The 24,326-nt window shown below is 41.8% G+C and overlaps 1 protein-coding gene across 2 annotated transcripts in view; it reads right to left on the bottom strand.

Moving 5' to 3' along the window:
• Positions 1–505: 505 nt before the first annotated feature.
• Positions 506–24,326, bottom strand: part of Nell2 (neural EGFL like 2) — a 345,435-nt gene continuing 321,614 nt past the window's right edge. For both annotated transcript variants that reach the window (XM_059247292.1, XM_059247293.1), the window contains exons 17-21: positions 19,632–19,772; positions 12,044–12,237; positions 10,768–10,944; positions 8,800–9,024; positions 506–1,172 (exon numbers count right to left, since the gene is read on the bottom strand). In XM_059247292.1, the coding sequence (XP_059103275.1) occupies positions 1,122–1,172; positions 8,800–9,024; positions 10,768–10,944; positions 12,044–12,237; positions 19,632–19,772 (788 nt within the window). In that variant the 3' untranslated portion in view covers positions 506–1,121. The remainder of the gene's footprint in view (positions 1,173–8,799; positions 9,025–10,767; positions 10,945–12,043; positions 12,238–19,631; positions 19,773–24,326) is intronic.

The raw sequence follows: 24,326 nt of genomic DNA, 5'->3' as shown, positions 1-24,326 counted from the left end.
TGGTAATGGGGGGTGGGCTGGGGGAAAGGCGGGGGGGGGGCAAGGGAATCCGTGGCTGATATTTAAAATTAAATTAAATTATAAAATAAAATAAGATGTAGCCTTTATTTAAATGACAGAGTCCATCATAATGACCATTTGGTGGGAAGGGACCTGTAGAATCAATGCCCAACCTTTGCCCTCCTCTTAAATGCTCTTAGTGTCTCCAGCTGTCATGGATTGAAGCTAAATGAGCATTCAGAAGAAAGAGAAGCCATTAGCTCTTTCTGTACGACAGTCCCCAGGCTACAGAGCGGGACCACAAAAGTGAAACTGAAGGTCCAGAGATGGACAGGGGCATTCATCTACCTCGTCCCGACTGAGGAATGAAGTTGAATGAAAATCACCTTTCAATATGGAAATAACACAGTGAGTGTTTGTCATCAGCAGAGATAGAAAGTGATTCGTACTTTAAACCATCTATAGAAGTCAGGACACATTCAAGGAGACGCTGACTCACATGGCATAAGGTAAGAGAAATAGTTATTTTATTTTGCACAGGAACAAGCTTATACTGAACAAATTCAACCAAATAATATTGAGTGCAGTAAAACAAGGAACTGGGGGGTGACTTCCTGTTAGAAAATGTTACGCAACCATGCCTGCGCGTTATTTTTATCATTACAATAGCTTGTTTCAGATTTCAGAGTGCACTGTACAGATGCATCAGCTTCTTGGCTTCTGGAATACAACTCACTTGCTGCCTCTCCTTTGACTCTTGTAGTGAGGAACCACAACCACGCCAATTCAGAAAGATTCTGAGCTAGAAGACCATGTCCTGCACCCACAGAGCTAGTGGTTTTCACAGACTTGACAGGCTCAGGCATCTTCTCCAGGGGTCAGGATGTCATGGCCCGTGTTCCACACCCATTCTTCTACAAGGTGATGCCAGGTACAGTAAAGGCAGAATTGTCATCTACTTTCCTCAGAGGTTTTCCTCAAGTTCCACAAATCTCATAATTGACATCCATCTACCTAGCCATTAACAAAGCTGCATTTGGCTGGCCACAAATCACTTTTTTTTTGGTCTTTTTAATGAAGGAACATTCTTTAAACAGATCTCTCCCTGGAGGCAGTTAACTTCACAGCTCCTGAAGGCACTGTGGATCCACTGAGCAGCAGACATGGCCGTTCTAGAGAAAACAGTAGAACAGAAAGCAGAGGGTGAGTTTTCAAATCATTCATCAAGTCTCACACTTATTGATTAGCACACGCTAGCAGGTGTGTACAGTATGGTGTTGTTTCTGAAGTCCTGAAAACTGAATAATTAAATTATTCTTAAGAGTATTACTACAGAACCCATCTGTTGTGGAATATTATTTTAAGATGTGTTACAGTTCTTTATGCTGTGGAACAATTGTTTAATGATGCAAAGATGTGTTGCCTTCTTTTTTGTTGCATTTGCTTAACTCTGTGAAGCTGGGTTACTTTGTTAGACCATCAGGTATTTTAGATAGGCAAAGAGCTGAATGGCCAACAGCAAGGTGGGAGAAAGGGTAGGCGGGGCTGGCAGGCAGAAAGAACAAATAGGAGGGGAAGAACATTAAAGGAAAGAGGAGCAAGAAGGGAGATCAAGGAGCAAGAAGGGAGATCAAGGAGCAAGAGAAGGAGGAGAACTCCAGGGGCCAGCCACCCAGCTACACAGTAAGACATGGAGTAAGAAGGAAAGAAAGGTAAATAGAATAAAGATAAAAGCCCAGAGGCAAAAGGTAGACAGATAATTTAAGTTAAGAAAAGCTGGCTATAAAAAAGCCAAGCTAAGGCTGGACATTCGTAAGAAAGAACAAGCCTCTGTATGTGATAATTTGGGAGCTGAGTGGTGCCCCCCCAAAGAGCCAAAAGAGCAAAGAGTGAAAAAAACAAAAACAACTACCACCATCATTATTCTCATTTACATGATCGACCATCTCCCTTATAACACATGGGCATTTTCTTGTTTTACATTTGTTCCTTTATTCACAAATATGTGTTGCACAAACTTAGATATGTAATGCAGACCTACTCACTGACTACAGGACTTAGAGTTTATTGGAAGGAAACAGTAAATACCAGAAATATTTTTTTTATAAAAATTATGGAAAGTGCTAGAAAAGTGTTTGGAGAAAATGTTTGCATCTCCTCAAAATCCAAAGAATTTTCATTCTTATCTTTGGTACAATAGTATGAGGAGATGAAGCATTGGGGAAAGTTAATTAGGGTATGAGGGTTGTGCTCCCTCTGCCATAATCTGAGTACTCAGGAGCTATATACAGGAGGATCAGGAGTTCAAGGTCAGCTTCAGCTCATGGTGCATAGCAAGATGAAGGCCAGCCTAGGCTATGTGAGATACTGGAGGAAGAAGTAAACATGCTCTCTTTCTCTCTGTCTCTCTGTCTCTCTGTCTCTGTCTCTGTCTCTCTCCCTCCCTCCCTCCCTTCTTGCTTGCTATCGTGTTAGGACACAAGAAGAAGAGAGCCCAGAAGAACAGAAGAATGGCCTGCCAGACTCCAGCTCTGCTACCACCTTGATCTGGGGTTTTGAAAATGACTTTTTCAGTCCCCAGAGCTATGAGGAATACACTTCTGCCATCTAAGGTGTCCAGCTGAAGGCGTTCTGTTTCAGCTTCAGGGGATAAAAGGAAACATGTTGGGCAGTGATGAGGTAAGGAAAGACATCTCCTCAGGCTGGTTCCCAAGTAGACCTCCTGGAGATGTGACAATTAAGCCAAGATCAGAAGACAGTAGCAGGAAAGCAGGCCTCCCACATGTGGGGCTGCAGGAGGGCTTTGTTGTGACAGATACACTCACCGAATCTTGGAAATCTACATTAAATAAGAAAGAATTGAAAAATGATCTAAGTGGGGAATTTAAGTTGGAGAAACTTGTGAAACAGTGTGAAGTTGAAATAGTAGGGGAAAGCAGGACAGGTGTGCAAAATGACTTAATACACTGAGGTATTCAAATAGTACAGCTGCAAAGAAGTAAAACCCCTCCCTCCTTTGGTCCCTCCAGCTGTCTCTTTCTGTAGGTAACTAATGATAACTGGTGTGATTGCCATGGTGATCACAGGAAGGAAAAATCCTTACACATCGGGATGGTGCACTCTGTCAGACATTTTGCCGTGTGTCCTAAACACATTCCCTAACTTCACCTTCTCACCATCACAGCGGAATCACCATTGACAGTCACACGTCTCAGTTCAGAAACTGGAGATTGGAAAGGTTAGACTCCTGTCCAAAATCTCACAGCTAATAGATAACAGAGCTGGGATCAAAGCAGGCTAAGCTGTATCTAATACGCATCTCTCTAGGTTTTCTCTCAGACAATGACTTTAGGCAGTGGAAAGGGTATTATACATTAATGTGACAAAATCAAAAGTGTTACAGATAATTTTCAGAAGGTATTTTACTATTCTAGCCTTTGCAGAAACACTCAAACGAGGAAGCAAGCTCGTTCATAATGAAGCAGAGTGCCACCTGTCAAAGCCAATACTCATCCTTGCTCGGGGATTTTTCAGAATACTTGTTCCGGCCCCAAGACAGACAGCCACCCCCTTTTAGCCCAGTAGTAGCACCTACAACTCAGACATCATGCTCAGAGATGGAGGTTTTCTATCCATACCCTTGTTGCTAGGTTACACAGTTTCTCAAACTGTAACGGTTTTGAGACAGAATGGTGAAGAATTGTGGCAGCATCTCTCACTGTATGCACCTGGCATTAGAGTGCCGTGAGGGAAACTCATCACCATTGTTCCCATGCACACTTCCGGAAAGGACATATTTCCCAACATGCTTTTGGCACGTTTTTTTAGTCCCTATCTGTACATTCCCCTGCTGTAGGGAAAATGCACTACCCACTGTATCGTCAGAGCTTCTCAACTGGGAAAGCATTAGAGTTCATGCTCTAAAGCCCAGTGACACATCCCATGATGTTCCAGATTCGGCAATGGCAGAATTTATTCTATCAATTAACATCTGCGATGACTGGTCTGGACAAAATATAAAGATAACCAGAAGCCATGAAGAGTGGCAGGCAGGCACTAGTGGGGGGGGGGTGTCAACCTTAAAGGAATGGGAATCTACCCTGTGATTCCCTTTTACTTGAGACTGACTCCAAGGTACTCCCTAGTCTGGCAGCTGCACATGACTGTACCTCAAGCAGAAGTTTGGAGAAGTCAGAGGACAGTCTCCCAGGAAAAGTAACCATAAATAATTTGAGGAATTGCTACAGCAAGGGACTGTTACGTAGCAGCACAGAGGATTTACTTGAGACCCTGCTACTTCTCTGCTGTGGTTACTGCTGAGTGGTCACCGCTGTCCTTTTCATACTAAACTCGAAGTTGAGATCAACTCTACTGTGCACAGAGCTGGTTCATACTTTAGACTCTGTCTTTAGGTTAGGTCCCCAGACCTGGGATGGAGCTGATGGGGTGATATGCGGCTGACAGGCTTTGTTCATGGACATCAGCAGCTCACAAGAATAACAACTGGGCATTTCTGTTGGCCTTGGAGAGTATTACAAAAACAATGAGAGTTTACATTTAAATTATTTAAACATTGAATGATTTCTCCTTTTATGTTAATAGCTATAAGTTTTAGAGAACTGTTCATTCATTCTGATTTATTAGTGGGGAAATGAGTGTTTTTTCATTGTTATTTTTATATATTTCTAATCTAACAAAAATTCAAATATGTTGAAAATATTTTCCCAGTTGTGATCTTTCATTTTGCTATTTTGTTTTTCTATATAAGCTCAAATTTTTCTTTTGAGTTATATTTTTATTATTTCTAAGTTAAAGATGCAACTCTTGTCTAGAAAATTGATAAATATTTAATTATAGTACCATCGTTTTCAAATTACTTTTAATAATTCTTTTTCCATGGAATTTACTATGATATTTAAAATTATTTCCCTCAAATTGTCATCTAGTCATCCTAACATTCTTCTGGTTAGCTTCAACTGTCAACACAGTGCAGCCTTATCTGAGGAAGTCTCAACTGGGGTTGCCCAGAACAGATTGGCCTACGGTTATGTGTATAGGGAATTGTCTGGAATATTGATTGATTTGAGAGGACTGGGCCACTGTGATCAGCACCACCTCTGGGCAGGTTGTCCTCGGGGTGTGTAAGAGAGCTGACTGCGGATTAGCCAGCGCCAACTAAAAAGCAGCATTCCTCCATGGGCTCTGCCTGAGCTCCTACCTGACTTTCCTCAAAGACAGACCGTGAGCTGGAAGTGTGAGCTGAATAAACCCTTTCCTCCCCAGGCTGCTTTGGTCAATGGTGTTTATCCCAGCAACAGAGAGCAAATGAGGACAGCTGTTTATCAAATCTATTTCTCCTCCACACCAATTTTCAGAGGTCTCCTGATGGAGTTCGTGACCATGCTACTTGTCTGTGGGATTTCCTTTCTGTCTATCACATGGTAGCACAGGGGGTCACTGTCACTCCTTCAAGTTTCAAGTTTCTGTTTGATTAAGGTGATGTTTAGAAATTCAGGGGCTTCATTCTTCTACAACCCGCCCTGAATTACTCGGCCTCCTTAAGTGAAAGAGCCCTACTTCCCAATCCCAAAGGTCTCTGCCCAGTGAAGATTTGTTCAAGTGAAGAGTCTTTAGCGAGAGCTCATTCCATTGCTTAAAGCTCGGGATTCTCTGACTAATCATAAAGCTCCTTGTCTATAAGATTTAGGAAAAGATAATTCACTTCTAATTTCAGAGTTTAACTTCTAAGTAGAGGATACATCTTGATTCTTTAGAAAATTAAATTTGATCATGACTCCAGCAAGATAAAAGGAGAGGAAAGGGGAGACAGCTGGGTAAGAGTCATTGCTTTACAAGCATGAGGACCTGAATTTTAAGTCCCCATTACTGCATAAGAAGCTGGGCTTGGCCACATGCACCTATAACTCAGGACTGCTGTGTGTGGCAGGGTAGAGGCAGGAGGATCCTGGGGCCTGCTGTCCACCAGCCTAGCTCAAGATTCAGTGCAAGATCCTGTCTCAAGAGACTAAGTTAGAGGGTGGTAGAGCAGAAACCCAGCGTCCTCCTTTAGCTTCTGCTTATACACGGGCATGCACACCTGCACACACATGTGCCTATAACACATGCACAATATTTTAAAAAGGCAAAAGGGAATACATTACCGCTTCCCTCAAGAATTGCCCAGATCTAAGAAAATGCTGATTCCTCAGTATGTAACAGGTTGACAAGTTGTCCAGCTTCTTGCCTTCACACAGTTTTCCTGTCTCCATCACAGTTATGTCTTTATTCTGGCACAATTGTATTAAGGCTTATCTACTTTATACCACAACAGCCAACATTTATTTCCTTACATTGAAAGTGCTGAGTAGCCCATTTTCTGTGTGAATCTTCTCACTTAATTCTTACAGTAACCCTCTCAAAGATACAGTTCAAGTAGTTACTACCACAGTTTATTGTTTTCATTTTTAGGTGAGCTGAGCCACAAAGAAACTAAGGCAGGTCCCCTGCTGTCACATAATCAACACAGTTGATGGATTCTTTGCTCCCAAGAAGCCTGACTTCTCAGGCTGAGTTTTTGACCTTTGGGGCAGCTTTGCCCCAGACAACCTTGTGTAGTGATAAAAATGTTTTCTGCATGTGCTGAGGATGTAACTGGGTTAGAAGGGTGCTTGTCTAGCATGTATGAAGCTGTTGCTTGTGCCCAACACTACATAGACCAGGTGTGGTTATCTATGGTCATCAACCAGTCAGCAGGAGGGAGAGACAAAAGAACCAGAAGTTCAAGGTCATTCTCTCTGCTACAAATCAAGTTTGATAGCAGCTTGAGATGTAAGAGATCCCATTTCCAAGGAAAAAATACTGTTGTCCACATATGCCATCTAATATGACAGTCAACAGCCACGGGAGGCTATTGGAGAATGAAATTTGGCTAGTGTGATAAGGAACTGAATTATAAGCTAATTCATATTAAAGCTCTAGACAGACAATAAGCTACTACACACATACTTCTGGGAATGACTTTGTCTACATGTCACCACCTCTGGGCTAAGCACAAGCCCTTATCATTTTTAAGTGCTTAGGTTATTGAGTTGATTTCTATGTTAATCCTAAAAGTATGTATAATAAGTACAGAGGATGTTACAGAAATGACAACTAAATGGAGCTCTTTCAACTTCGTTGGTATTTATTGACTAGAATAAACAACTTCCCACAAGGGAAGAAGTGGGGAGTAGACAGAACTGGTGCTCAAAATCCATCAGCTGTGGAGAGTGCTTGCTTCCCACACTCTGTCCCAAGCTTATTCTCTTGAACTTCATTTTTAAAATAACACAGAAGTAAACAATACAAATGGATATTTTTGGATAAATTTGGTAAAGATGAACATAATCTTATAATCCACATAACCAGTACTTACCAGGAAAATAGGAATTCAGCAACAGAATAGACTTTCTGGAAGACATTCTTACCAAGTAAGAAGAGTGCAGTATCATTTAGAAGTCACTGATGACAGGAAATAACCCTTAAAAGCATGGTTGTTTCCTGCAGAATCCTGTCTGAGCTCTATTTGATGTATCCTGCATTCTACCGCCTGTTATGTATTTTGGTTGTCAGTGTGCAGAACAGCAATGTAACAATTCAAAGGAGTAGGAAGACTCAGGTTGATTTGGTAGTCAGATGCCAAAAAACATCTGTTGGACACCAGTGCTGTAATTTAGATATGTACACGGCTGAATATATCATATCAAATACAAAGTCACACTACCTATACATTACTAGTAACATACTAGAAGCGTCCTTCAAATTTGCTGGTGCACTTTCTGAAAACAGTAGCCAATGTTCACTCAAAATCTTGATTGACAACTGCATTCATTGAGAGAACTAGAAATGTGGCTTTGAAGATGTAACAGACGTCTCAAAGTTTCAAGTGTTTTAGGTTTCTTTGTCCTGTTACATCAAGCCCTTCTAGTGAGAAATTACACTAAGTGAACATGAATGAAGGTGCTCTATTGATAAAAAAAGGAAGGGTTCACTTAAAAGCCAGAGCAGACACAGTTAAGCAGTGTTGAGCAGTCTGACATCTTTATCTGGTTTTGTAGTGCTGTTAAGACCATAGCATTATTGGTTTTGTTTTGGTGTTAGTCTCCAAATTATGATTATGAGGTACGAAGTGACCTCACTAAATTTGATTTTGTATGGATATGAATCAAGCTGCTTTCTTGAACCTGGTCAGTGTGCTGCTTACTTAGTGTATATTACATGAGATCACTGAAGTAAGTGGCATAACACTGTTTCCCTATGAGAATAAAGCACAAAATCTTTATAATGATTTTCACCAACTGTAGGAATAAAATATAATGAGCATCAGACCCTGACTTCTTCAATTTAGTGTAGCTGACCACAACAACCAAGAGACACGCCCACTTTTGCCAGATTGATTTTCACTTTGGAAATGTAAGGTATCTACTTTGTCAATGTATTTTATGGAACTCATAAAAGAAGTGGATAAAAATCAATGAAGTAATATTGTCTTCCATCATAAAAGGAGCAATGAAATCTGTATGGCTGGTTACATTAGAACACTGAGTTGTTGCTACTGATCATGCTGGCAGCAACATACACAAGCTCCTGTACCCTGAAGACCTGTCCTAGACGCACAAGGCCATCATCAGTGCGGTGCTGATAAAGCTGAGCGTCCACCTCGGCCTGAACAACACACAAGCCGAGGCTAGCTCTCCATCACCCAGGTGAAGCCCAGGCCACAGCTAGCAGAGGACTCGCTCCTGCTCCCGAGGGCCTTACCTTGCACTGGCAGAGAGTACACTCTGTGCCATGCTTGATCCAGGAAGATCCAGTGAAGCGAACCACGTTCATCTCGTCCAGGCAAGTTTTGGTGATATCGTTGCGGACGGTGTCGGCCTGGCAGGGATCTGTGACACATCGTGGGCAACACTCGTTCTCTGCAAGGACGCTAAATTCACACTCCACCTCGGGGCAAGGCAGGGGCCAACAGTCGACTTCTCCTTGCTGTGAGGGGAAGGGGCAGAGGGAGTGGATCAGAGAGAAGAGAGGCAAAAAAGGAAGGACAGGAGAGTGATTTTTATACTTAGGTCTTTTATACTACACATCTTCAGGGCAGCTCTAGAAGCCCCACTGGATGATGGCATCTCTTTTGCAATGGGTGTTTAAATGGTCTTGGAGTACTACACAAGAACAACATTAAAACAAAAGCAACAACCATTTCTCCCAAAATAGTAAAGTGTGAACTGCTCCATTTTCTTAAGGACAAAGGGGATGTGGGAGAGGTTTCTATGAAGTCTCTCACCCTCAGCTAGTCTTAATTTCCCCTCTAACTTATTTATTAATCTTTGAAAAGGTTTATCCCTTTACCAAAAAGTGAAATATGGACAGAATTTGACAATCTCTTGGCTAAGTCACACATTTTTCAGTGTAAGAAATTTGAGCGTACCACCCCCCAACAGAACAGCACGGAATAAGACCACACAGAATTTGATCCCCCCACCCCCAACTTCACATGGGAAACTGTGTGAATTGGTCCTTAAGCAATTACCACCTGTTTGTTGTCTGCTTCTTGGTTTTAAATCTCCAGGTTTTGAGATGAATGCAGCCTCTGGGTGCAGAAACTGACCTTGTTCTTGCGATTGATTTTTGGGTTGAAAGGACAAAAAGATAGACAACACCAAAGCGTGGCCCTAAAAATATCTCCGCACAAACAGGAAGGAAACTGGCCGTGACTTCAAAGGTGTCTTTCCTGTGACACTTCTACTGCAAAGACACATGCTGCATTCTTTCCTTTTTAATTTACATGATCGGGAACAAACAAGATATGGAGTCAACTGAAAAAACGTTGCTGTTTTCTCTCTACCTAATCTTCTTCTCTTTACCCATTATTTTCAAGAAAAGTGTCACAAATGCATACAGCTGTCCTCTTCCAATATGTATTTATCATGTAGTCACAGTGTGTGGAACAAGGCAACTGCACAGCAGTGCTGACAGGAACAATCTTTAGAAAAAAAGTATTTCCTTTTCCTTTCTTCTCCATTTTTCCAGCAAGCGCATGTGCACATGTGTGTATGTCTGCATGCATTTTGCATGTGTGTGAATGTATGTGCATGGAGATGACAATTCATACAAAGATGCCTAAGACTGCTGGCATGAATCACTCTTGCTTGACCTCCCACCGTATCCACTGAGTCAGAGTCTCTGTCAGACCCAGAGCTCGTCAATATGACTGATCTTCCTGGCAAGCTTGCTTTGGGATCCTCTGCCCCTGCCTGCTGTGGCTGGAATTACTGGAGGCCACCATGCCCACATGACATTTCATTGGGTTCTGGGGATTTGAACTCTGTTCCTCACCATTTGGTGCAAATGCTTTAACCACTGAACCATTTCCCCAGCTTCAAAAAGTTATCTTTGTTTTGCTTTTTACGTGTGAGGAACTGACACGGAGTGGTTAACGATTTTACTTGAAAAGAATCATTTCTTTTTCATAAGTGCTTTGTTCATAATCATCTTCAAGCATAAGAGAATGGGATAGAGCCATAGGAGGTTTATCTTAGCTTAGGCTAGGAGCACATCAACAGGTACTCTCTCAGAGAAGGCACACACAGTGCGGGCCGCTCCATCACTCTAGACAATGTTTTTGGCTTCATCTCTCATAGTTTTATCCAGGCTTTATCTTTGTAACTGTCAACATTCTAGCCCACTACTGCTGCTGACAGAAAGAAGGGGATGCTTTGTGTAACTTACCAAGCAGCGGCACTGCCTGCAATCCTGGACCCAGGTGTCCCCGCTGTTGTACACGGTTTCCCCGTTTTGATGCAGGCACTGGCTGCTCAGCCTTGGGTCACACTCAGGACAGCAGGAAAGGTCAACCGTGGGGTTCTCACAGTCACAGACCATTCGTCGACACATAACAAATCCAGTCTGTGTTAAGGAGGAACAGGAGTGTTACCACACCTCTACATTTCTCAGAATGTCACAGCTTACAGAGTGTGGGATGACCAACGTCTATTCAGCTAGTAAGGTGTCTTTAAAATTCCACTTTGAAACTAACAGAAATGAGCCCAAAGCTGGAAGACTTTTAATTTCCTTTGCATACTACTCCTAAAAAGACTTGACCAGAAAGAAAATTTCCAGAAGCTGACTAGTACGGCCCTCATGTAGTCCATTATGTATATTAAAAGTGCATGTATGAATATTCATATATTTGAATATTATACAGCAATTTGGTTACTTTTTTTTAATAAAAGCAAGATGTGCTATTATAGTGCTTTCTATCTAGTTAATCAGCCTCACAATTTTTCAAATTTCTGGAATAGTTAGGCATTACGTTTTTATATAAATATCAATTTCTCTCATAATAGTTGACTATCTTGTACAGAAGACTATTATTTAGCTATAATTTTTGTCCCTCTCATTAACTGAGTAAACACTAGAGAACATATGTCTAAATATAACATTCATCCAGACAGACATTTTCCACTCTTGGGTTAAGGTTTATGCACTCTAACTTCATTTATTCTTTCACTCAAATATAATATTATGATTAAGGAAAAATTGACATAGTAATAAAATGTTATTAATGTTGAGAAATACATTATGATAAAGGGTAAAATGGGATGTTGTCCAGTAACAAAAAAGAAAAAGATACATGTAATAATATAAAATATATATATATATATATATATATATATATATATATATATATATATATGGAAAAAATGTAATATTGGGACAGAAAGAAGCCAGGCACAAAGAACATGTTCTGTCTGATTCCATTTATGTGAGACTCTAGAAAAATATGAACTTAATTATAACGACTGTTTAACTGGAAGCAGTGTTGTCCTGGTTCTGGGTGGGGGAGGTTAGCTAGGAAGGGCTTGGACAACACTTGGGTTAATGAAAATGCTCAGTTATAGTAACTGTTGGTCTGGCTCGATGGTCGTATGCATTTGTCAATACTCATCAATTCACACACGTGAAACGTAGGAAAATTACAACCCAACGTGGGGCTCACACCAACCTGGCAGGAGCACACAGAGCACCTGTCGTTTTCCAGCACCCAGATCTGGCCGTTGTGTTTGACTTTCCCATCGTGCACACAGTCGCCTGTGCAGTTCTTCCCGTGGGGACACCGACAATCATATCCACCGTCCAAGTTGAAGCAAATGGTGTCATTAGCACAGCTGTGCCTCCCAGTTCCACACTCATCAATATCTACAGCCAAAAGAGCAGCAGAGTCTGACCCAGGACATTCGTGTTTCAAATAGCTGCGATCAGGCAGGTTGTCTCCTGCATTTACCCAGGTACGCTTCCCTTACATGCCGACTAGGGCACTGAGTAACCCGGGGAGTTCACGGGAAAACAGTGTAAAATTTTGATTTAAGAAAAGACAAGCTTGTCTGGAATATTAACTTGAATATCTGCGTAAATACCATTAGAATTTGAGAAACACTGATATCTCTGGAAGTAAGAACATAGCTTAATTTATTAAATAAAACAGCTTGGTAGTGGAAATTCTAAAAGTGTTCTGATTTTTTTCCCTGGGGTTATCATCCCCGGTGTCACACTGGCATTTACAGAACATCCCTTCTTAGTGGGAGAAATGTCAGGGGGATCTGAGGCATTTTATTCCATTTCAAACCCTCTTCTCCCAGCTCCCTCCACACAATGCAATTCTGGCATTTGTCCTGTTGCTGGTGTTCTCCCCTCAGGGTCTAGGTTTGCTGTCCTTGAACCCTTCTTCACAGCACGAAGGAAAGAGACAACCTGTAATTACCATCTCTCTCAAGGATACCATTGCTTCTTAGCGTTCCTTTCAGATGATCCTTTCAGGCCTGGCCTCACTCAATTGGCAACTGACCATTTTTCACCCAACCTCACCTATTCCGTGGCAGTAGCAGCCTAAAGCATTTTCATACAGATGAAAAGCAAACATATCTTGACCCAGAGATCAGGTCTATAACAAGAGATGTGATTCATTCTATGTATCCCATAATTTAAAGGTCACGAGCCAAAATACATTTCAGAGAGATTATATGAGAGGCAGCAAGCGGTTATTTCCCTTTTCATCTGCTTCCTCTAAGCAAAGGTCAAGAAAGAAGTCACAGCAAGAGGAGTGGGTTAGGGAGGAGCAGGTTAGGGAGGAGCAGGTTAGGGAGGAGCAGGTTAGAGAGGAGGGGGCTAAGGAGGAGGGGGTTAGGGAGGAGGGGGTTAGGGAGAAGGGGGTTAGGGAGGAGCAGGTTAGGGAGGAGGGGGTTAGGGAGGAATAGGTTAGGAGGAGTGGGTTAGGGAGGAGGGGGTTAGGGAGGAGGGAGTTAGGGAGGAGGGGGTTAGGGAGGAGCGGGTTAGGGAGGAGCAGGTTAGAAACTGGCAGCTTTTAAGTAGGGGAACTATGTTCTGATTTTTCTTGAAAAATTTCAAGACAAAATTGAGTAAATGTCTTTTTTCTGTGTCTTTATTTCAGTTCTAATTGAAGACCTTAGCTGGTTAAGATTCCATCTTGGCTACATTTAAATTATAAAATTCTGAAAATAGGCCACATGGTGTCTTTTCTCTCTAGTTACCTTTATTTTGTATTAATTCCATCTCCGTAAAAGTACTAGATTAGGATGATGGCTGCAGGTGTTATGACCCTAGTGAGTTTTATTCTAATTCAGTTTGTCAAAGGTAGTGCTTTGTGGTTTGGGCTATGACTAGAAGAGAGGTCAGCATTCGTATATGCTTTGTAGTAGTTAAGTACAACGTGCCTACACACATTTTATATTAGGTAGAGTTTCGTCTTTGAAAAGAAAAGAACATTTTATAAATTAGTTCTATACTTGTTTTTTAATAATAATAACAATAATAGGGTATATTTGGTGTTTTGCTCCTTATGTCTATTTAATGTTCTTGGAATTGTGAATTATAGTACGCAGCAAAACATTAACCATAGTAATTTCATCACTTTGACCATGAACTCCACAGACACTCTAACTACACAAACCCTTTTGACTTGCACTGAAAACATGCTGTCCACAAAAGGCTGAACGTTTCTGGTCCTCTCTCTCATCCTGCTGGTTTAGGTGAAAACACCACTGTGGGTACCACCTCCCCCTCAGGACGGAATGAGTCTGTCCACTTCTGAAAAGATTATGAGATGTCCAGGAGTGTGGAGTATGTATTCTATAGAAAACACATTTCTAATGAAGACACAGAGTTCAAGCTCCCTCACGGCCATGGTGTGCATGTAGGTGTTCCATCTGTAGAATAAGGGAGGCAGTGCACCTGATAGATTAATGATAACCTCCCTCGGCAAGTGGACTCAAATCAGTTCGAATCAGTTTCCTTTTCTACATGTTATCTAGATTTCATAATTACCAATTCATGTGAGGAACTGGACTTGGAACTCCTTTTACATGTGAGAGAGTTGATGCTCATAAAAATTCAAATATTACAAATACCAGTGATTCTTTAGTGAGTGGCTATTAAAGAAACAATGTTCTGAGTCCGTTGGTCACATCTGGTCCTCACCTGCTTCTAGCAGCAGCAACATTCGGCACAGCTCACTCTTGTATGTGTGAGCTCACCCCATCTCTCGTATGTTCTTTATGCTTAACAAATACACTGTAAATAATATTTAGCCATGCAAAAAGGAGCTAAGGTGTTTTAACGCAATAATACGTTTGAAGGCGTGCAGTTTAGAGCTATGGAGGAACAGGTGTCTTGATGCAAATGGAGTGTCCAGTGTGAGGGCAGAAAAAGGCAGGTATGCAGCTGAAGCGCCGTACTCAGCCCCGAGAGAGAAGGTTAGAAATTTAAACTTCATTACAAAGGCGATAAGATGTTACTTTGAGTAAATACAGATTTTCATTTTAGGAAGATTTCTTTGGCTTTATTGTAGAAAATGGCTTTGAGTGGATAAGAGTTTGAAGCTAAAAGGTCAGTGAATTGGCTGGTTCAGGAATCCAGGGAAGGAATGAACACCGTCTAAGGTGACTTGTGTGAGCTCCTGCCTGCTTTCCATGGGGCAGCACATTTGGTCCTTGTGCCACTGGCTGAAGCTGCAAGGAAGCCCGAAGTTTACAAATCAGGAGACTGAGGCCTGAAATGTGAAACTTTCCCGAGGTCCTGGTCAAGGAGGCCCAGATGTCCAGATGGAAATGGGCACTCAGGATCCAGCTGTGAGTTCAGCACAAGGCTGCACTGGAGAATCCACAGTAGGAGGCAACAAAGGACCAACAGGATTCGTTTTCTGGCTTTAAACTTCGGGAAAAGGCAAATCAAGACTGTTTCCATCTGAGAAGCTTTGAGGGCTGCTATACAGAAAGAAGATTACAGTCTCATTAGGGGATAGAGGAAGGTCCATGGAGGGCAGCAGGTATAAGCTCTGCTCAGGATGTGCTGTTACATTTCTTCTGGGCTTCTGCATGAAGTGGTCTAGTGTTGGAGACATAGCTCTGGCACTCATGAAACAGGACCAGACTGAGATGTGGACTTGGTTCAGATAGGCTTTAACTATTTACTCTTTCCACCAGACTCACATCCAGATTTCCTATCAGACATTGGATCACACCATCTTTACATCAATGATTTGTGCTTAACAAAGTCATGGAATGAATTCAAAGCACTCCAAGAAGGATTTCTTAGTTCGGAAGGAAAATGAACCCCTCCCCCACACCCTCATAGCACACCTTTTATATTGTGTTCTTAGATTTAAGAGTTTTCTCAACATTTCCACCTTGTCTCATGGCCTCCTCATCTGCTAAGAACTCACAGTACTCTCTCTCCTGAGACATCCATTGCTGTGCCCGGTGGGGCTGTCCATATGTTCAACATTTACTTCTTAGGGTGAACTAGATGCATTGAAACGTGTCTTCTTCTTGACTTAAATAAATAATGTGCATTATTTGGTTTGAACATAATACTTCAAATTTCACCAAATTAGAAGATCATTGAAAATTAAAGAAAAAAAATTTGGGCACATGTGGAAAATAACTACTGGATTGTGTCCCACTTTTTCAAACTATGTGGGCACAGGAGAAATGATGGCATACATCAGGAAAGTGGCACTCCAGCACATCATCTGGGAAGGAAGTCTAAACTGCTGAGAAAGATGGGTGGGAAGAATTGCAAAATACTTGTATGAATGGAGCTCACAAATGCACACACGATGGACATAACTATAGCCTGAAAAGGAGTGAAACAGTCCAGCTATGTATTCATGTCTTCAAGCGTGAATCCCACACTTCGGAGTAGTCACAAATACATCGCTGTGGCTTCTCCAAAGTGAAATGCCTTTATTTTTCAGCAAGAGAAAAATGGCTCCTTTCCTGATATAACCATACTCTTAAAACGGAATCTTTCTAAATACTAATATTACAATTCAGCAAATCACTCCAATTGCGGGAAATGGGCAGCTGGATAGACTTCTGGTCTATTTCTTACACCACACTTATCGGTTCTTTCCAAGCACTCCTCTAGTGAGTGCTGCTTTCTGAGAGAATAGTACACTGTTCTAATAAATGTTATACATTTTATTGGTAGATAATAGTAGAATAAGCTTCCAGAATAACGTTTTCAAAATAAAACTTTCTGTGTTTGTGGGATTGCCTTGAAAGTGCTTCTGTGGATCTGAGAGAATCTTCTATTTTGCTGTCTTGTATTTATCATGCTTTAGTTTAATGAGTAATTGTCTTTTGACTCTCTGAAATCAAGAGGGTACCAGTTATTTTTATTTGAACACTGTGTCTGTTTAATATATAAAATATTTTTTCTGTATTATCTCATGCTCATGTTTAATTCTAATGTGGATTATACACCTTGCATATTTCACTTTTAAAGGTTTTCCATCTCTCATCTGTGAAGTTGTTTCTTTTTCTGCTGCTGGGATAAAATACCACGGCAAAAGCTGCTCCAAGGTGAAAGGGTTTATTTGGGCATATGATGGTCCACTGTGGCAGGGAAGTCACAGTCCCAGGAGCTCGAGGGAGTTGGGTACATTGCATCTCCACAGTCAAGAAGCAGAAAGCAATGAATGCAGTGTATACACTTCCTTTCTTTGTTCATAAAGTCCAGGATCCAAGCCCATGGGGCTGATGCTACCCACAGCACATAGTTCTTTCCACTTCAGTTAACTTAATCGAGATAGCCCTCCACAGACATGTTTAGAGACCCCTGGTCCAGGTAATTCTCGGTTATATCAAGTTGACAACACTACATTCATGCTACCTACCTACCTACATTCCATCTCAATCATTTTTGCGAGGCAAATCAATATATCATCTCTCATGTGCCCACCATTGTTCCAGGCCTGGAGATCTAGCAGCTGACAAGCAAACCAAACTTATGAGCTCACATGCTAAGGTATACAGTCAGCAAACAAACAAAGGAGCATATAATAAGACTCTGGGAGAATTTATTATTTCTCTGAAGGAAAGTGGAACAAATAAAGAGTGTCTGAAGTCGAAGGCTATTTCAACTGGAAAGTCCAGGAGAAACATTTGCAAGGATATTTTATGTTTTAAGCCTAGGGGTAAAGTTGGGAGGGGCATTTCATGCAAAGAGAAGAGCTCATGCAAAGGAATCCACCTGGTGTGTTTTTAAAAATGGCAAGTAAGCCAAGCACTCAACCACATAGGCCCTTATCAACCATGGGCAGGGTCTGGGTTTTACTCTGAGAGAAATGCAAAGTGTGTAAACTTCAGCAGTGTAAGCAGAAGGGAATAGATCTCAGGGAGACAGGAGTAGAAGAGGGGAGGCTAGTCTGAAGACTGCAATAACAGCCCAGATAAGAGCTCTTAGACCACTGTGGTAACTGCAGAGCTGATAGGGTAACAGATTTGATCTATTTTGAATGAATACCTTTAAAAACCTGACACAGTGAACTTAGAAATGAGTTTATCTGCTGGATGTCAGATGTGAAGGAAAGAAAGAAAAGATGGCATTAAGATAATGGCCTGGACACCTCGCTTAGGGACCTGTAAAGCTCGAAGTAAAACAAGAGCTCAGATGTAGTCCATTAGATCTGAGATGCCAGGAGACATGCCAGTTGATGTAACTCAAAGGTCAAGAGATCTGTGTATCTCGGGTTAGGGAAAAGGCCCAGTGAGGGACATGCACATGGTGTTGCCTTGGTCATGGTGTCTTCAAAGCCATAGAAAAGTAACTAAGTCCATGTTCCACTTGAAACATGTGATCACATATTTGTGAGACAGTAGAGGAACATTGTTTCTTCCTGTTCAAATGAACAGAAGCATGCAATGATAGCTACAGTGAAACACAGGTTATCCATCAGGATCAGCGGAAACTATGGGGAGAGGAGCTACAAGGAGGATGGATCTTTTGTGTTAATCTTCACCCTGCTTGTTAAGTCCAAAGTGGGCCACAAAAATGCCACTGCTTCTGACAATGCCCCAAATGACAGTCTGGGCTCACCACAGGCTGGACACTCACTGGGTAGACAGAAAGATTACTACCTAGACTCAGCATTCCTCAGAAACCTTGAGAAGAAGATTTTCTGTTTGTCAGGAAAAGCCAATACTTCCCTTATCCACCCCCCTAGAGCCAACTACCTTTGGCAGGGGAACACCTTGTTCCCTATAAACTCAAACAAGCACGCAACAGATCAAAGTTCCCATGACTAGTTCCCAGGCTGTCCCAGCTCCCACAACATAACCCCTGGCTATTCTGACTTACATGCTCCCTCCCACTTCAACCTGCACCCCATAAAACTGGCAAAGCTTTCCCCACCTTTTTGTACCAAGGATGGCAGACATTTTAATACCCCTTAATACCTAGGAGTCAAGTACCTCTGCTAGGTTCTTGAAAGATTACATGTGAATCCTAGACCCAGTGTCTTGCATGTGATTGGCCTATGAAGGTTTTAATACAAGTGAAGAAACAGGAGTTCTTGAATTTTGCTTTGGTTTTTCTTCCTGTGCCATGAATTCTGATGGCAAACTCCATGTTGTCATTTCCCCAACACTGAGCTTGCTCTGCTGGTTCCTAAAACTACCTCTCAGTAGATGGACTATAGTAGAGCTGTTTTGTTTGCCAGTCCACTGAAAATGACTCAAGACTGATGCTAATTGCTGAATGTAATCAGATTGAATTTTCCAGCCCTAGAAGCTCACACATGTCTTAGAACAGAGCCCATATCTCTGATGTCCACCATTCAACACTCATCCTTAATATGCTGGGCAATCCTGCTGCTCAACGGCCCAGCCCAGCACACATGGCATATCACCCGTGGCTGCCTTGTTCTCATGTTTTTATCCAGCCCTGGTTCCCCACTTTCCTGTTCACCTCATCTAATTTTTCTACCTGCCTCGGGGTCAGGATTTTAAATGCTTCCATTTTAAAAAGTTTATGTGATAAAATGGGCTTTTCATTTTAAAACATCTTTCAACCCTGGCTAGTATTTAAAGCAGATGTTTAGGATCACATGTTTGATATAGAACATAGTAATGTAATTATGAGGCAAAATTAATTATTAACACACTTGCAATCACTGTTGACAAACAGCAAAAAATACCAGAGATTTGGGGATTAACTCTATGTCTATTGTTTAGACCTTAATTTGTGTTCTCTAGGATAAAGGAGTTTTAGCCTCTACGTTTTCTTTTACTGACCTTCACACGATTCTCCCCCTGGTGCAAACATCCCGTTGTCGTGGTAGCCGTCTCTGCACTCGCAGTGGTACCATCCGGGCAGGTTAATGCAGCTGGCACGGCTGTCGCACTGCACGAAGCCGTCGGAGCACTCATCGATGTCTGTTTGACAAAGGGGATGAAGTTACAATTTCACACAGTTGCTTCATCCTTTTCAAGAAACTAGAACCTTCTGCTGTGAGGCTACTATTATTCTTAATGCCGGCAAACCTCGAAACTGAGAAAGTATAAAATCAATAGAGTCACTTGGTAGTCAAAAGCTGTGCATAAAGAATGTGGTGGTATTTATTAGTAACCAGAGGAACACCGAGAAGACTTCTCTATGACAAATGATTCTACTGTGAAGTGGAAACCATCTGTGTGATGGCGGTCTGTGATTTTCAGTAAATATTCCCAGCTCAGATTGACACACTCTAGGATGGCAGACTTCCAGTTCCTTTAGGTTAGGCATGGGCATGTGACTTTCTTCAGTCACCTGGGGTGTGTGTGTGTGGGGGGGGTTGATATGTAGCACTTCTAGGCAGAGCCTTTAGGGTGCTGTGTGTGACTCACATGTACCCTTTTCCAGCCACATCACAACAACTAGCCATTTCCAGAGGCTCCCAAGACCAATCTAAGTCCGTGACGGAGGAGGCTGGAGTGCATGCCACACTGCCTGGTATGAGCAGATACTATGAGCAAGAAAATAATTTTTGATTCTTGAAGCCACTGGACCTTTAGGGTTTTATTATTATTGTTACTGCTATCAGTATAAGCTATCCTGACTAAATACACAATTCATCTTCAATAGATATGACAACAGTATTCATGCATGTGTTTTAAAAAATCTATGGCATTTGTGCACTTATATTACCTCAACCCCTCCTCCCCCCCCCCACACAAAATAGATGCATATCATGGTGTATGAATAATATCTTGAACACATGAAAATACTGAAGCCAATGTAAGTTATGGGATTTAACAAAGGTCGGGACAGTTCACAATTGTCTAGTATTCCTATGTGTGTTCCTTCAGACAAGGAGACCTACGCAGAAATTGGCAAAAATGTAGCTTGGGTCTCAGATTTCTATGAGAAGTCTATTACCACTCTACAGCACTGTGAACCCTTTTCTATGAAGGCTGATGAATGACAAAACAATCCCACAATACTCTGGTCTCCTCCCTTGCTTGTGGGGGAGAAAAGTGGTTCCTGTGGTTGCCTTACAAAATACTTTTATTTCCTCACTACCTCCTGACTTTCTGGGTCCACTGGCCTGACTGAGATCCAGCGGAATGACCTGATCTAATAGCTCCACCTCAGTGTGGTTCCTGAGAATGTCCACACACACCTACTTCTTGCATCTCGATAGTCTCATGTCATAATGGAAGGCTCTATCTGCCGAGGCAGACAGTCTTCCTAGGCTCCTGACACAGAGTCGTTGCAGCATGTGATCAGGCATAGGGGTGCTCTCTGAGGAAGGAAGGCTGAGTGATCTTCCTTCCTCTCAGTAGGCTCTGGTTGGCAGAATGCACCCCTATCTCAGACTCATTAAAGCCAAACTCACCCATGCATATGTTAGTTTTGATACTTTGGTTTTTGGCGGTGAGACTCAAACCCAGGGCCTTTAGCACCCCAGGCAAGTGCTCTGCCACCAGGCTGCACCCTCAGCTTTTGCTTTCTGTTTGCATATTCTTCTTTTCTGGAGCTCATTTGAAATTTATTTATTTATTTGGCCCATGCCTTGTAGCCCAGACTGTCTGGGATTATGTGATGTAGTCTGGGCTGGCCTCGAACTCCTGATCTTCCTGCCTTTGCCTGCTGAGCACTGGGGATCAGCAGGACAGCACCATGCCTAGCTCTGCTGCTCAAGTTTGGAAGGGCTAAAGTTGGGAATACATGCATAAATAGCTTTTAACAACCAGAGAATTAAGCCCTAACTCATTTGCTACTTGGTAAGAGTTCCTTCAGTGAAGCTAAATGTAAAATATCTTCTCAGATTAATGAGGTAATAGGCCAACAGTAGACATTTCATACCATTGTAATATTTTAGTATTGTTTTGGAAATAGAGCATGTTTATCTAGGCAGTCCATTTATCCAAGAATCAGTTACTGCCGCCAATAATTCCTACCAGCAAAATAAAGGTTGATGGCCAAATCAGCTAAGTATTGCCTTCCTGCCATGCATCCACCTAGGCCTGCAGGTTCTAGGAAAAAACCTCTTTGTAATTCAGGGCTCCCCCAGCTGAGGAACTTCTGGATTACAAAGGAGTCTGCGTGCTGCACTTACTCCAGCGTTAACTGGCCTTTTCTTCGAACAGAACCGATGTGGAAAATTATGCCGTTTTTTAAGTGTACAGGGGAAGAAAACAGGTTGATAATTAAACTTCACAAGTGATGTTCATTTGAAGAAGGCCAGGGGGGAATGTTTAGAGTCATTCGGGGAAAACTGAGGTCTTAGAAATGATCATTGTCCAAAACTGTGGATAAAATGGAGCTTCTGTGACTGCGGCCCACGGCGACTGCCTACACAGTCTTCATTGTCCTGCCTTCCTGACTCACCTGACTGTAAGAACTGCTCGCCCCATGAGGTGGGTGTTCATTTCTAGATGGCTTCCTCTCATCACCCCGTTTCCAGTCGCCAAGCCCACTCCTGTGTGCAGCCTCCCCACTTCCCTTTCTTTACATCACAGCACCTACGGCATGTTGCCTGCATCTGCAGCACACTCTGAGTCTTTGACATTTGATGGAAATGCTATTGATTACATTTCTCCCCACTCTGAATACAGAAGAAACAAACATAGGCTGCTATGGTATATTGTCACACACAGTTTGAGCATTATTTTCTTGTTAAATCATTATTACGTAGCTCTGCAGAGAATTATATATAAACTTAAAACCCATTCATTAATTTAATTTAATATCAATTACTAACTTAATACCTGTTATATGCCAACAACTAAGTACTGGAGAAAAAAAAAAAAAGGATATACAAGGCCTGTGTGACTTCTGCCCTTACTGAGCTATCATCCATGAAAATTACATTTTAGAAAATCAAATTTATGAAAATTTGAATTTACAGCCACATAGAGCACAGTTTCCCAGAATGTGATGTATCTGTCGCCATCAATGTGGTTTATGAGTAGCCGTACACAAATACTTCATTTTAATGGCTACACACTTATTTTCTCAATTATTTCCATTTACAGCAAGGGATAATCATAAAAACAGAGGTGAAATGGAATTTAAGTCTAAAAAATGAAAGGAATTAAGGAGGCAGCCTCAGGTAAATATTGATATACATGTTACAGGAACATGAAAAAAATTAGGAAGGTTGAAAGCATCAATACTGAGCAGAAAGCACTCACTCACATTTCAAGGGGGATTTGCATAATAATTTCTTATGTAATGAAGTACCCTGCTTCATCTAAAATGATGTGGCTCAATTTATAAACTCTATATGCTATGGTTCACTATTACATGCTTGCCACTATTCAGAATATAGAGGGAAAACTAGCTATACAACACATATAACTTCATTTTACATTTTTATTACAGTGCTTATAAAGTAATAGGTACTTGTTATGTACAGTATATTGAAATAGTTATTCATTAGGGAATAGAAGAATGTATCCAATTATCAAATGCCCATAGATGCTAAATGTTCCCATAGTTGTCATTTTGTGGTGAGAAGTGTTACTCTCTCAGTATTTTCAAGAATACAAAATATTGTCAGTAATTTGAGTACCACACTGTAACGTCAAGGCACAATAATAGGCATTCGCCCTTTCTTATGGATGAATGGTTTTTTCATTGTGCAAATGTGCATGCATGCCTTTTATCTATTCATCCTTGGATGAATTTTCATGTTATTATTTTTGATGCTAGATGCAACAAACAGGGGCTTCTGGGTGCCTTTTCTACATATGAGTTTTATATCCCATAGATAGACCCGCAAGTTCAATTGATGGGTCTTGTGGATCCGTTCTGAACTTCCTGAGGAAGCTACATCCTTTTTTGCACAATGGCAATAGTGCAATCCTACCAATGGTGTGGAAGAGCTCTCTCTCTCCCATGCCTTCCTGAACACACTCCATCTTTTGTCTCTGACTCCAGCCATCCCGCAGGAGTGAGAAGATATCTCAGTGTCATCTTGATAGCCACTTTCCATCCAGGGCCACCACGGTTGACTCAGTGCCAGGAGGAACCCAGAGTCACTGAAGCCTGTGTGGTGCTAATCACATGTGGAGCCTTAAGCTGGTGAGGTCTGGCTGCTACTGTGACTGTTTCAGAAATCAGAGCTGCTGCAGTCAGCTGGCGGCCATGAAGGCCAGGGACCCAGCCTGGTAACCGAGCATCCTGTCGGTCTCCACCTGGATTTAGGGGTGATGGGAATGTCCCTACTGCTGTTTTCTGCTGTCGTGGCCTTGGTGAGTGACCAAGTTCTATGACCATTTCCCCATTTTCCTCAAATAGTCTGCCTCTCTATTTGTACTGCAGGTAATGTACCCTTTTTAGTGTGGTGTTCTCACACCAGTACCAGGTACAGTGGTTGTCATTGGTTTTTTGTAGCTCTTCTGAAGGTATTTTGCACATCAAAAACTGTTTAGATTGATGTGTTTCTGCACAGGAGAAGACAATCATGGGACAGGCCCATCCTGCCATCTCATGTGACTTCT

The sequence above is a fragment of the Peromyscus eremicus genome, chromosome 20 (assembly GCF_949786415.1).
Source record: "Peromyscus eremicus chromosome 20, PerEre_H2_v1, whole genome shotgun sequence".
Taxonomy (NCBI): Eukaryota; Metazoa; Chordata; class Mammalia; order Rodentia; family Cricetidae; genus Peromyscus; species Peromyscus eremicus.
Note: the sequence above shows the minus strand (reverse complement) of the source record. Positions and strands in the feature narration are given on the sequence as shown.